General features: G+C 34.0%; 1 protein-coding gene across 1 annotated transcript; it reads right to left on the bottom strand.

Annotated features, from left to right (window-relative positions):
- Nucleotides 1–1,537: 1,537 nt before the first annotated feature.
- Nucleotides 1,538–12,009, bottom strand: LOC146954648 (sporulation RMD1-like protein, putative (DUF155)). The gene is made up of 7 exons (XM_085717480.1): nt 11,546–12,009; nt 9,135–9,243; nt 7,893–8,055; nt 3,357–3,505; nt 3,110–3,261; nt 2,194–2,308; nt 1,538–2,084 (listed from the first exon to the last, which is right to left on the bottom strand). The coding sequence occupies exons 1-7, from the start codon at nt 11,944–11,946 to the stop codon at nt 1,947–1,949; spliced, it is 1,227 nt and encodes a 408-aa protein (XP_085573606.1). The 5' UTR covers nt 11,947–12,009; the 3' UTR covers nt 1,538–1,946.
- Nucleotides 12,010–13,595: the final 1,586 nt, after the last annotated feature.

Here is a 13,595-nt window from a genome sequence, read left to right as displayed (position 1 = left end):
CCAGTAAGCGTGCGAGTGAGGACAAAACACGCTGAATAGACTCGTGTTGGTTTGTAGGGGTAATCGACAGTGCTTAAAGTAGTCTAGGATGTTACTAATGGTATTAGAGCAGACCTCTCCCAGTACGGTGTGGTTCGGGGACGAACCAAGCAGAAGTTGGTGGGCATGTAACACCCAAGGCTAGTGAGGGCTGGGAGTGGTCGATGCTGCACAAGGCACGACAATGAGCAGCTCCTGACAGCTTCTAGACGAACCGAATCACACCGGAATGAGAGGGATCCTGAGGCCGTGCAGGTATAGGACTGCATGGTTGGAATGCTTATAAGAATTGTTTGGTACTACCTATATCAACAAGATGCATCTTCTTTTCGGTAGCTCATTCCATAAGAACTCCACAGTTAAGCGTGCTTGACTTGGAGTAGTCTTTGGATGGGTGACCTACCAGGAAGTTTTCCGGTAAGCATGTGAGTGAGGACAAAACACGCTGAAAAGACTCATGTTGGTTTGTAGGGTCAATCGACAATGCTTAAAGTAGTATGGGATGTTACAGCTGCCATCAAAGAGTGTGCTGAAAAGTATTTTGAACAAGTCTAAGAATGGGAGTGGAAGTTATGGCATAAGCCAAAATGCAACGACTCTTAATTGTCACTGCCACAACAGTAGTTACCTACCGTTGGTCAGCTAACAACAGTTAATTACCGTTGGGAGCATTTTGGTATTTTAATGGTGCCTATGAGGGATTTCGTATGTGAGATGAGAAAGTTTCTTATATCACGCAGTAATTGTCTAAGTAAATCAAATAAATTAGGAAGTTTCTTTTCCCACCCCCACTGTCACTCTGAAAGTACAATTCCTTGTAAAATCATTGTTAAAAAGTTTGAGGATCCAAGGATACAATCTCTTATAAAATGAATGAAGAACTCGAGTATCTACTACTTATACAACATAGTGTTGGTAGCATGTTTGAATGTTAATTGTCACTATAGAATTGTGTATCTGACATGATTGAGAATCATGCAAAGTCGAAATGGGCGTGATGTGGTAGAAGAAATTATTCATAACTAGATAGAAAGAAAGACTATGGCTTCTCACATTTCCTTTGTCAGTATTAGGATATGGAAGTTGTTGATAGATTGGTTATTAGGGTATGAAATTTGGTTTAACTTCTCATATTTGTCTGCAAAGTTTCTGTATATTGTAAATCATGATTTAGTAGCCTATTTCTTTTATATTTGCTCTTCAAAATTGTTGGGGAAAAACCCCTCAATGATAACACTAGCACATTGTAATATTCTCCATTTTATGAAATGTTAAGCTCTTGTTTCCTCTAAAAAAGAAAAAGGAACTACTAACAAATACCGGTATTCCACATCAAACCCAGATCCATTGCATCTGTAAACTAAATGCAACCAAATCTCGGCATTGGATCAAGATACAGTCCAAATTCAATGGTTGAGATTTGGATGAAAAGTCTGGACAGTGCAGCATGAGTTTCTAAAAATTAAACAACATAATTTATTGATGTAATAGAAGATAATTTATATTCAACAAAGCCAGTATAGTTTTATATTGCATATATAGTAATTATACAAACTAAACTACTAAAGAACCGAGGAAAACTTGTTTCAAATTGCTATTTACAAGAGATATTAGAATGTATTAACATGAGCCACCAAAATCTTGATGAGTAGCACCAAGTTCTCTTATTCTACAATCTTTAAAAAATAAAAAATAAAAACTGGTCTTACATGCCACCATAAAGGGAAAATAAATATGATGAAATTTTGAGCACCAAAGCTTGCATCAATACAACCATAATTGTTTCATCACTTTGCTCGTGTTTTGTTATACTTGCTCACTAATCTCTTATCCTCCGTTGATTTGTTCATTTGACATATCATGTGTTTTTCATACCGAATAACAATGTTTCAGTAGAAACAATGCTGTTAAAGATTCATCGCAGACCTTTGAACAATGTCATATAGAGACAGCAGAATTTCAGCACCAATCAATGCAATAATGAGCCACTCAAGGAAATCAGATTTCCTGTTTTGAAGAATTTCTTGTAGAAATCGAATATTGTGCTGTAAAATTAAAAAGGTAAAAAGTTAAAACAAATAGATAAATTTGTAGAGATGTCCGGATAGAAAATGAAGTGAGAATTTATATATGTTTCAAAGCTAGAAATTTAACCTCCACAAATTTCAACTTGAAATCAAGACTTGCAAATCTCTGAGTTAACTCAAATTCGTCCCTGAGATACTCCCATATCTGACCATATTTGGCATCTTTCCAGGCGATATCTGATCTGCAAACACCATTTAAAACTTTCTAAGTTGAAAGAGACATATAATATTTGGTATCTGACTATTGTTAAGTCTGATTGTATATAACCAGTATGATCCAACTGAAAGAAAGTACAGACACACACAAACACATTATTTTCCTTTTGTCATTATGTTTACCAACATTAATAATTACATTACTATTGTACTCTACCCTCTTCTGCCAAACAGTGCAACTCACTGACTCATTCACGCAAGTTAGGATTTCAATGAGATTTTGCTGCATCAGGCAAGAGCAAATCACTGGAAGACAGTAATGAAAATCTCAACTATCTCAACTATAGCAACAACAGTAAGCATGCACGGCCATTGTAAATTGTAAATTGTAATTGCAAGACTGGGGGTTGAAGTTGAAAAGTTTTGACGAATAAATTGTTCTTTAGGAGTGTTCTAATGTACTTCTGGAACACATGACTTTCCACCACGTTAAAACAATGGAAAATTAGATAATTAACAATTTCACAAGTCCTGGAGCTCATGTTAACTGCATATGCGACTATACATATTAAAAGCTAAACACAAACTATGTTTTAACTACTATCCAAACACAGGTGTTGGGGGTTATGTGTAACAAATAGGTAAGAAAAGATGAAACTAAAGGAAAAAATATGTATATTACCCTTAATTAACTATTTATTCTTGCAAAGATACATTTGGAAAAATTCAAACTACACTAGTCAGTCAAAATGATCTGAAACTAGTAACAAGTACAATTTCTCTTTCCAACTTCAACAGACACGTGTTACCACGAACAGAACTCTTACCTCTCAAATAGTCCGAGCTTTAGAATCACATCAGCAAGATTTGAATTTGCCTTGCCCACCAACTGGAAAAGTTTTTTCCTTTGCATCTTAAATTTTCCAGTCGCTTCCATCTCACGATTTATGTCTGTAAATTCTGCAACCATTCCATCAACCTAGAATACAAGTGGAATGAGACTATTAAACCCTTTGAGGAACATCACCAGTATATCCAAATATCAGAGAATCCTAACTCATATCCAGAACATACCTGCCGGCCATAGTAATCAAGAGCAATACTTTGTCCTAGTACACTACCAATAGTTCGAATTCCATCAACATCCAAGTATTGTAACATTATGTAATCCAGTCCTCCTTGCATCCATGTGCTCAAAGCTGGTTTTTCTCGTACTTCATACTCTAAAACATCAAAAAACAGAGAAAAGTCAAATTGCGTAAAACCGTGTTAACCTATAAAACATTCTAAATAGTGGAAACCTTACCAACAATCAATAAATGAAGTTGTCAAAATTAGACGGCAATGGCATATCTACGAAAACTATAAGTTCAGAACCCATCACTTCCCAAAAATTCCCATCCAAGTTTTGAACTGAAGGAAAAGTGAAAATGTTTGATCGTTTTCGTCGCACATATAAACATAAAATCCCCAAAAAACAATATAGCTCGTGTCCTCCATCACTTGGATCACAACAAAGCTACACCACAAGGAAAAATATTTACTCTAAGTCTACAAGCTTTTACAGAGAAGGATAAGGGCATATATGTTGATGTGTTTATAAAAGTTCAAAATTATTCAATACCACAGTCCAAGAAAACCGCAAAAGAAAAGAAGGAATAAATAGGACAATCTAAGATTCCAAATCCCTTCAAACATTTGTTAATGAAACCACTAAAGAGGGCTTGTTCTAGGAAACTAGTACATGCTAAACACCGAAATTTATCCAAAATTTAATGATGTGCAAGGAAACCTCGGTACACAAGCAAGAGTTCAGCTCCAACCGTATACACTAAATTGTAGCATGGATCTCACTTCAATGCAAAAAAATTGTCTTTGTTTCTACCAAAACTACAAAAACGAATATCAATGATTTGTTCAAGGACCTAAGACACACCCAAGAGGATCTATAATCCCGTAAAAATAGATGAGGAACAGAATCCGTGCAAGCACAATACATTACACACATATTACAAAAACAAGCCTTATGCAGCTTAAAACCCTACAGACGAGTTTATTAAGAAGATTTGTTCAAGGACCTAAGACACACCCAAGAGGATCTATAATCCCGTAAAAATAGATGAGGAACAGAATCCGTGCAAGCACAATACATTACACACATATTACAAAAACAAGCCTTATGCAGCTTAAAACCCTACAGACGAGTTTATTAAGAAGATAATTATTCCTATTCAAAGAATGAAGTGGAGGAATGAATGAGGGGACAAAGTAAGTCTTGTGGAATTTGGGTTGTGTCTAACTGAACCTTTACATAACCGGCTTGTAAGATGATGACTGCTCAAGCTTTATATACACTACATAGGTCATATCTCTAGGCAATGTGGGACTAAATCCACCCTTTCACACCCAACAAAATGAAGGTGTTGGAGGCTGCAATGAATAAAACCCAAATTCCGCAATTAGACGGCTAGGGGAGGACCACAATGAAGGAGGAATTTTCAACACACACCCCCTCATGCCCAGGCCCCGATTGGCATGAAGAGTGGATGATGCGGGAAGCCCAACAACAGACCTAGGATAGGCTCTGATACTATCTTGGAATTGGGGCAGGCCCTACCTCAACCTTACAAAACCGGCTTGTAAGGTGAGGGCTGCTCAAGCTTTATAAACACTGCAAAAGCAATATATCTAGGCAATGTGAGACTAAGTCCACCCCTTCACACCCAAAACAATGAAGGTCATGGAGGCTTTGATGAATGTAACCCAAATGCCGCAATTAGACGGCTAGTGGTGGACCGTAAAGAAGGCAGAATTTCCAACGATAAGGATGTGCTGGAAACAACTCTAAAAGACAAGCAATCATATCCTTTTAAAAAGGTCGAAGTTCCAAGAAAAATCAGAGTTTAGGACACTCCAAAAAGTTGAAAAGAAAGCCCTACTTGGTCTTGCTAGATTCCAAAACAATCAGAAATCGATCACAACACAGTGTAAGATCTGCAAAAATATCTTTCGTGGCATATGCTTAAAAGAAAAGAAAGATTTCCATACAAAATAAAAATGCAACTTGTTTCTTCAGTGTATTACTAACTCTTAAACAAAATAAAAGACATTGAAATGCGACTGAAAGTTGAAACTAACTCTTACACAAAGAGGAGACGTAACTTATAGCTCAAAAACAGGAATCACAAATGTGGAACATTTCTACAGGAATTATAGGAGATAGCAAAATAGCAATTAAGCAAAGAATAACATGATACTTGTTCCAGTGTATTACTGAGTTTGGCAGAATACTACAACAACAGTGCTATGTAATAATGAGTTCTCTTAGGGTGTGTTTGATACACTACGGTACAAGAAAAGTAGGACAGCACAGGACAAACATTTGAGTCACAGCCTAACTCTTTGTCTGGCGTCTTGTGTCTTGTTTGGTAAATCATGGACAACACAAAAATAATGAGACATTAAACTAAATATTATAACATGAGGAGGGATTAAATTACATTGTTGTTAAATAGTGTTACACCACTCAATAACTTTTTACAGGATTCATGTATTATAAAACTGACAGTTGGATGTAAATTTTATGTCATATAGATCATCTCTGTAAATTTTTAAGTAAATCTGAAACTGTTTGATAAGTTGTTGAGGTGCGTCAAGTTTAATGTCTTAAGTGCTTTTCTTAAACAATATTAAAATCTTGGCATATTTAAAATCTTGGCATATTAAATAGTTCCATATTTATGTAAAAATTTACGTAGATGATCTAAATAATATAAAACTTCAATCAGCATTGAGTTTTGTAATCCATGTCTCTTGGTAAAAAGTTATTGAACAATGTAACACCATTCAAAATTCAAATGTTATACTAATGTGATTCGACCCCTTCTCTTTATAATATAATTTATAGGTTTTTTAGTCCCTAAACAAAAATTCTGCATGCAGTTTTAGTCCTGGCTGCTAAAACTAAATTTCTCTAACTATCTTTAAACTCTTCAATTTTTGAAAGATTTTTTGCAGACATTCTCATAACATTATAAAAGGTTTATTTTACTAAAATTTAGATTTTTTAAATGTGAGATGAATTAAAAATGAATTTTTAAGAAGCCAAAAGTTCAAGATAAAAGTAACAAAATTTGGACCCAAAAATAAAATTTTCAACTTATTTTTTGCGGATAAACTTTTTATAATGTTCTAAACATGTATGCAAAAAACCATTAAAAAATGTAAGAGTTCAAGGATAATTAAACAAATTTGGTTTTAGCAGGGACTAATACTACGTGTAGATGAATTTTGTAGGGACTAAAAATACTACTAAAATCAAGTAAGGACTAAACTTAGAAGGTTCCAATTTTGTAAGGACCAAAAACATATTTAACCCATTAATCATTTGCCAAAACTATCAAACCTTCCCAACTCCATTTTTACAAATAACAAAGAAGTTCGTTAAAAAAAAAAATTTGTTGCCAATTGGAGGGCAAGAATCTTCCATAAGAAGATAAAAAAAAAAAAATATATAAACTACATCTATTTCAAAAAATAAAAGTGAAAACATCAATGGAGAAAGCTTCCATTCCAACAGCAGATCTGTCAGAAAAGCAACCTTAAAAAGGACATATACTTCTAATGAGATAGAAGCCAATCATATAAACTTATCCCATTACCCAAATAAACTGCTAAGCCAAAGAAATCTACATTATATGCAAGTGTTAAACCAATCATATGCACCAAATAGCAGCACAATACCCCAAAATTATAGCTTCATCAATATCAGCAGTTATGTTCACACTGTAAATGTGCAGACTGCAGCTGTACACAAATGCCACCCATCAATGTGAAAATGGATAGTTGCAAAGCTCAGCTCAAGCCATTGAAGCTCAATGGACAATGCGGCTAACGTTTGGTACTGTAATCTGCTTTTGACTATTTGAACAAAAAAATATTCTTTTACTTCATGTTAGGCTAGGCGTGGCAGCAATAATTATAAATCTACTGTGGATCTGACCATAGGCAGCAAATTTATAGCACCAGATTGCCCTTATCATCAGTTTAGTCCTTCTAGATTTATAAATTTGTTTCCTTTAAAATTTGGAAAAGTTTTTAATACGATAACCTTGACAAATTAGTATTATTAAGAACTTTAGATGCAAATCTGGGCTATCTTGCCGGGGTTGAAGCTCATTTGGAGTAGAAGACTCAGGAAGATCATGCCTGAGATGGATCCGCAGGTTGCTATCTAGCTTATCACTGCTGGCTGTGTGAACACACACCCATGCAGCCCTATGGTCAAAGATATCCAATCTTCCAAACAAAAGGAGGTCACTTCTATTGGTCTCATGTGTTTGGAGAAGCTAATCAAGCTGCGGGATGGAATGGCTAAGTACGGGTTATCCTTACAGGGTGGTAGTGAGATTTTTTAGTGTTGTCCACAGTTCATTTCAAACGTTTTTGCTGATGCATCAGCTGCTACCTTTCCTAGAGGTTTCTAGTTTTTGTTTGTTCTTGGAGCCCCTCCCATTCAAAAAGAAAATGAACTTTAGATGCTGCTTACAGGATTTCATGGGTGAAAAACTGCAAAAACTTTTCAATTTCAAATTAGACATAAGAACTCACCATCCTTTCTCATTTCAGGAAGCAAACCAGATGCATGCTTCCTAACAATTTTCAAATAGCCATCAACCTCGTGCTCGAGGACATTAAACAATACAATGGAGCCATACTGAAAAACTACCATGTAACAGCCATTTGTTCCATTCAAGAAAGACGAACCAGGACCCTGAAACAAAAAGAGTTTTGCAATTAGTATCAACAGACCTATGACTTCAAAATTATATGTAACTGTTGAGAAAGAGGCAGACAATTCATTTGAATCATCCAGTGGATGAAACGTTTTCACTGATATAACAGCCTGTGAAAGGTTAAAAAACTGAAAGAGGAAATGGTTATAGCATATAATGTAAAGACAGTGAACTACAATGTTGAAATGATGCTAATTTACTTTATTGACCAAATCTGAAAAATATGTTTGTAAGAATGATTATTGTCAGCTTTGTTGTTTGTAGTCAGGTTAAAGGAGTAATTTAAAACCAAGACAGCAAATAATTTAAAGTAGAAAGCAATCATAAACACAAATAAAAGAGAGCAGGGGAAGGAGGTTGAGCCATTGACGAAGCTGACACATATCATCAACTTTCTATGGGGCTGAAGTCAGATGAAAATGACATGATAAATAGTAAAATCATAGCATATAAAACATTGATTCTCTATTTTGAATTAAGATTTTTAATCATATATTTTTTTAAAGATTTCAAGTAATATATTATAGTTGTGTTATGTCTTGTAACATTCAAAGCTTGTCAAATCTACATGTCTGGATTATATCATATTCATGCCTCGCATCGTGTCATATTCATGCTTTCTAGTCTGCATCGTGTCATATTCATGCTTTCTAGTCTAAACCTCAAACTAAAGGAACGATATCCATATATACATTATATCCCTAAGGCATGAGCTTGGTCTCATGGTGTTTTTAATCAATAAAAGAGAAACGATAACTAACCAGTAGTTATTTGAGGTCAATAAACTTCTACACTATCGCTCTTTATTTCGAATTGAATTAAAAGAAAGCATGAAGATTGAATGCGCTTACATGTTTCAAACTGTCATCACCCAATTATTGGATTATGAATTATCCCTAAAACACTTGCATCTTTATTCACTCCTCGTCTTACAGGACATATATAGAACTGCCTAGATAGCATGTGCATAAGAACAAAACAATATAAAATAAAGAAAACATGGCAGAACATGGGTATATAATGGGGGAAGCAGTAGGATAGCCCAATAGAGACATACCTTGGAATCGCCAAGATTGCCAAACTTGAGAACTACATAATTAGTCATCCTTGATGATGGTGTGACAAAGTTTGGTTTGTTCTGCTCCACCAAGCTTTTTAAATCAACACTAAATCGAAAATGAAAGTGAGATATATACATCAATATATATCAATATATATATATGAAACAGACAGCACTCATGCAGATATAAACATTTAATTGTCTGGTTCTAAAAATTCTGCATTACTTTCCCTATCCCTTCTTGAGTATGCCTTAAGAAGTTGTTTGGATGGAGGGTTTTGGAAGGAAAGGGAAGAGTCAAGAGTGTAAAATTTTAATTTGAAGTAACTCTTCTCTACATTAGTCTTTTTTTTTAAATAAAAGTATGAATCATGGTTAACCTTAATGTCCTCGTACCAATTTATTGCTAAAAATTAGTGACACTTCATAACTCTCTTGATCAGTAGTCAAATTTATACCATCGTGGCGCCAGTATTATGACATGGTGGATTTTGTACCAGCCGCAATGCTATATATACACCATGCTTCCTCCATAGACAAATACGTGATATTTATGTCATGGCTGCACCAAGTGTTGGATTTATACCGAGGAGTGATTTAAATAATAGCATAGTTCTTTGAGAAGAATCGGTGGTGACTGTTTTGAAGCACTTAAAGCATGTTCCAATTTTAAAATATCATGTGAGATTTTAAGCCTAAATGCAGCAACTCGCCATTGCTGTATTGAAGATTACATAATTATATGTTTAAACGGGTTATTGGTTAGACTCGGTGTTGAGTGAACCTAAGGCACTAATAAGGTTTACACAGGTTTTAAATTATAGTCGTGGTCAGATTACGGTCATTGCAATACGCTACACACACTGAGTCAAACAGCTACTTTAATCTCTGGAACCTATAGTTCTGACTCGTAAAAAAGGTGTCTTCCCAAGCAGTAACAGTAATGTAGGCTCAAGATATCATAGAAATGCTTCATAACAATCACCACATAGATGAATGAGACCAAAATTAAAACATGTGATAATGCATTAGAAGCTACATCATTTAAGTATATAGATAAATGTCCACAATTCGATTTTAAAACATTTGTTTATTATCCAAATGTATATTAGATAATAAAATTGTTGTCAAAGACATACTCCTCCATGTTATAGAATTGTTTTTTTCGGAAACTCAACGATCTCAAGCAAATTCGCGCGTAGTTTACAAAAGCTTGCCCAAAACTGTGGGAACAAGTACATTTCAGCCAGCTCCCACTTCAAGTGTGTTTCATCAGCTCATGAGAAGAGTTTTGAGTGCAGTCACACTCACACATGCAGCTGCAGCCATCTTTCAATATAGCACCCCCTCCTTGCTCCCTCCGACAAATGGCCTCCCTCGGCAGGAGAACCTTGGAATACTGGTCCAGATATGTCTACCACCAATGAATTCAAGAGCAAGGTTCCTACTAATATCCACGGACTCTATGTAGTGTATTGTTTTTTCTTAAACTTGAATTATATACAAATGTCACTTCTTTGGTTTAATAAATTATTTGAGTACGCCACCAAATTTGTCTGTGACTTTGTAAGGCGCTCTCAAATAAGTCCATAAGATTATGAATATTTCAAAGAGCTCCCTCATTCTATTAAACGGTCAAGTTGATCCCTAATTTAGCCACTTATTATCATTTAGTTCCCTATATTTTAACTATACTTACTATCAATTAGGTCCCTATTTTAATCACTTAATACCAATTTAGTCCCTAACATTACTAACAAATGACTAATATGAGTAAAATTTGATAGAGTCAAGGACGTTTTTGAATGATTCATAATCCCATGGACCTATTTAAGAGTGTCTTACAAAGTCAGAGACGAATTTGATGGTTTACTCTAAATTACTTTTCATACTATGTAACCTCTTACAAGTTCGAGTACATGAAAGCTTCATTAATTTACCTAGACTCTCGAGTTTGACAACCTTGCATCACACACTAAAATAATAATTAATTTTTTCATTCTTTTATATTCAAGTTTATTGTTAATTTAATTTTATTCAATTCTCTGTATAACCTACACTTTTGATCAAATGTGTGGCCGGTGTCCGACACCGTACACTATACAGTCAATCAATTCATTTGATTTAAATACAATACAATTTAAAAAAAAAAAAAATCTGTTTTTGAAAACATTTTTTCGTCAATTTTATTATTCTAAATAAAAGTTTTACAAATCTAATGACAGTAACAGAACAAAAACACACGAAATTTTGCCAAACCACAGATAAAAGGTTAAATTAAATAATTCAAAATTGAAATTAACATAATTCGTATTATTTACAATTTAAAATTGAAATCAACACAACAACCACAGTCCACAAATTAAAAAAATTAAAAAAATAAATAAATAAAAAACGCAATCAAGCACCTGGTGGAGAAGAAGAACGCTCTAACAGGAATTGCAGGTTTAGAATCCTGATCAATTGTTCCATTATCATTAACATTATCAGCATCAACATCAACCTCAGAGCATGAAACGGCGTCGTTCCAATCAAGTGCAGGAAACGACGATGACGAAACGCGGCGTTTAACGGAAGAAGCGAAATGAAAACGACGAGTGATGAAGGAAGAAGCGCGTTCTCGTTGTTGTTGAAGAAAAGAATGAGATTGTGATTTTGGTTTAGAGAGAGTAGTGAATGTTTTGAAAGTGAAGGAAGAATAAGAAGAAGAAGAAGAAATGTTTGGTGAAGGAGAAGAGAAGAGGAAAGAACGAAGGAGTGAGGTGGTTCTCACGGTGAGGTGGTGTGTGGTTTCTATGCTTCGCAACATCTTTTTTCAGTTTGGTTTACTTACGCAAACATGGGAAGAAGAAGAAGGAGATTTAACACTTTCTTTCACTAACAACTAATGCTAAACCCTTTTTTCATTATTTTATTATTATTTTTATATTGATTTTATCATGGAGTTTTGACTTTTTATCAACACGTGTTCTGTTTAATTGCCATTGCTTCTCCTTCAAATATTGCAATTTTGTTTTCCATTTTTGTGGTAAAATTAAGGGTGTTCGCGGTGTGGTTTGGTTCGGTTTTGAGGATAAAAATCATTCAAACTGTAAGATAAATAAGTATGCGATTTGGTTTGGTTCGGTTGACTTTTAAAATAAAATTCGAACTAAACCAATGTGGTTTGGATTGGATCGGCTGGTACGTTTTTTTAGACAATAATTATTTTTTTTTCCAACATTAAAATCAAATTAAAAAGTTAAAATACAACGTATTTTTAGCAATGTTTTAAATTTCATCAAACATTACAATTTTATTTTCATCCAACAATGTTCCCAACCGCGTAGACCAAATTTAAACTCGGGCAAAAAGTAATCCTATTTTGTAATAAATACAAAAGACTAAAAATTTCATCATTCTTTAAGAGTTCAAGTAGTACATAAATACATTTTTCAAAGAAAAAGCAAAGAAGAAACTTAACAAGAGAAAAAAATATATATGTCATTTTATTAAAGTTTCCAATGAGTATTGGTCCAAGTGATATATATTTAATTAGTGTTTTTCTTATATTGTGGTTTGGTTTAGTTTGGTTCGGTTGGTAAAATCAAAACCGCAAACCGAACTAAACCATGCGGTTGAGTAAAAAATTGATTCGAATAAATCCAAATCAAATGCGATTTTTTGCGGTTTCAGTTTGGATTGGTTCGGTTTGTGGTTTTTCAATTGCCTTTGTTCGGTTTTGAACACCCCTAGGTAAAATATTCCAGATTTCATATTAATAACGTAACAATAGGATAAATATATAACAAATTATTACTCCCTCTGTTTCAAAATATAAGCAAAATTCACTTTTTAGGTTCATTCATTTAATGATGTATGTGGTCCATATTATGAACCATATACATCATTAAATGTATAAACCTAAAAAGTGAATTTTGCTTATATTTTGAAACGGAGGGAGTAACTATTATTATTAACTATTATTACCCTATTTGTTTGACAACGTACCTAATTAAGCAAGCATGTATCTTTCCATTTAACTTCAATTAAAAAGAAGTTGACATCATGGTGGGACGACATCGGAGTCAACATATAAAAATGAAATTTTATGTATCTAACAAGTGAATTTTTTTTTTTGTGGTGGTCATGGTTTGAACCCAGACCTTGTATATATTATGCATTGTATATAACAACTGAACTAACCTCACGGGGAACAACTGAAATTTGGCTTATAACAGTGACAATTGTTTTTTATTATAACAAATTTTCATAAAAGTATTGATTTGATGAAACAACTGAAATTTGGCTTATAACAGTGACAATTGTTTTTTATTATAACAAATTTTCATAAAAGTATTGATTTGATGAAATCAGAAATAATTTATTTAAGAATATACTTAAAAAACAAAGTGCACCTAGGTTTTTTCAATTTGTTGTTTTTTTTGTACCTAGGTTTTTTCAATTGGTTGTTTTTTT

The sequence above is a fragment of the Medicago sativa genome, chromosome 1, assembly GCF_051527215.1.
Source record: "Medicago sativa cultivar Bolivia chromosome 1, Bolivia_mono, whole genome shotgun sequence".
Taxonomy (NCBI): domain Eukaryota; kingdom Viridiplantae; phylum Streptophyta; class Magnoliopsida; order Fabales; family Fabaceae; genus Medicago; species Medicago sativa.
This window is presented reverse-complemented; position numbering and strand designations above follow the sequence as displayed.

What these genes read in the sequence shown, in the direction of transcription:
- LOC146954648 (XM_085717480.1), bottom strand. Translation starts at nt 11,946, where the DNA reads ATGTTGCGAAGCATAGAAACCACACACCACCTCACCGTGAGAACCACC. An exon ending in TCCTGAAATGAGAAAGGATG is followed by an intron (nt 3,506 to 7,892) that starts GTGAGTTCTTAT and finishes TTGATGTTTTAG; the next exon opens with AGTATGAAGTACGAGAAAAA. An exon ending in TCAAGTTGAAATTTGTGGAG is followed by an intron (nt 2,085 to 2,193) that starts GTTAAATTTCTA and finishes TTAATTTTACAG; the next exon opens with CACAATATTCGATTTCTACA.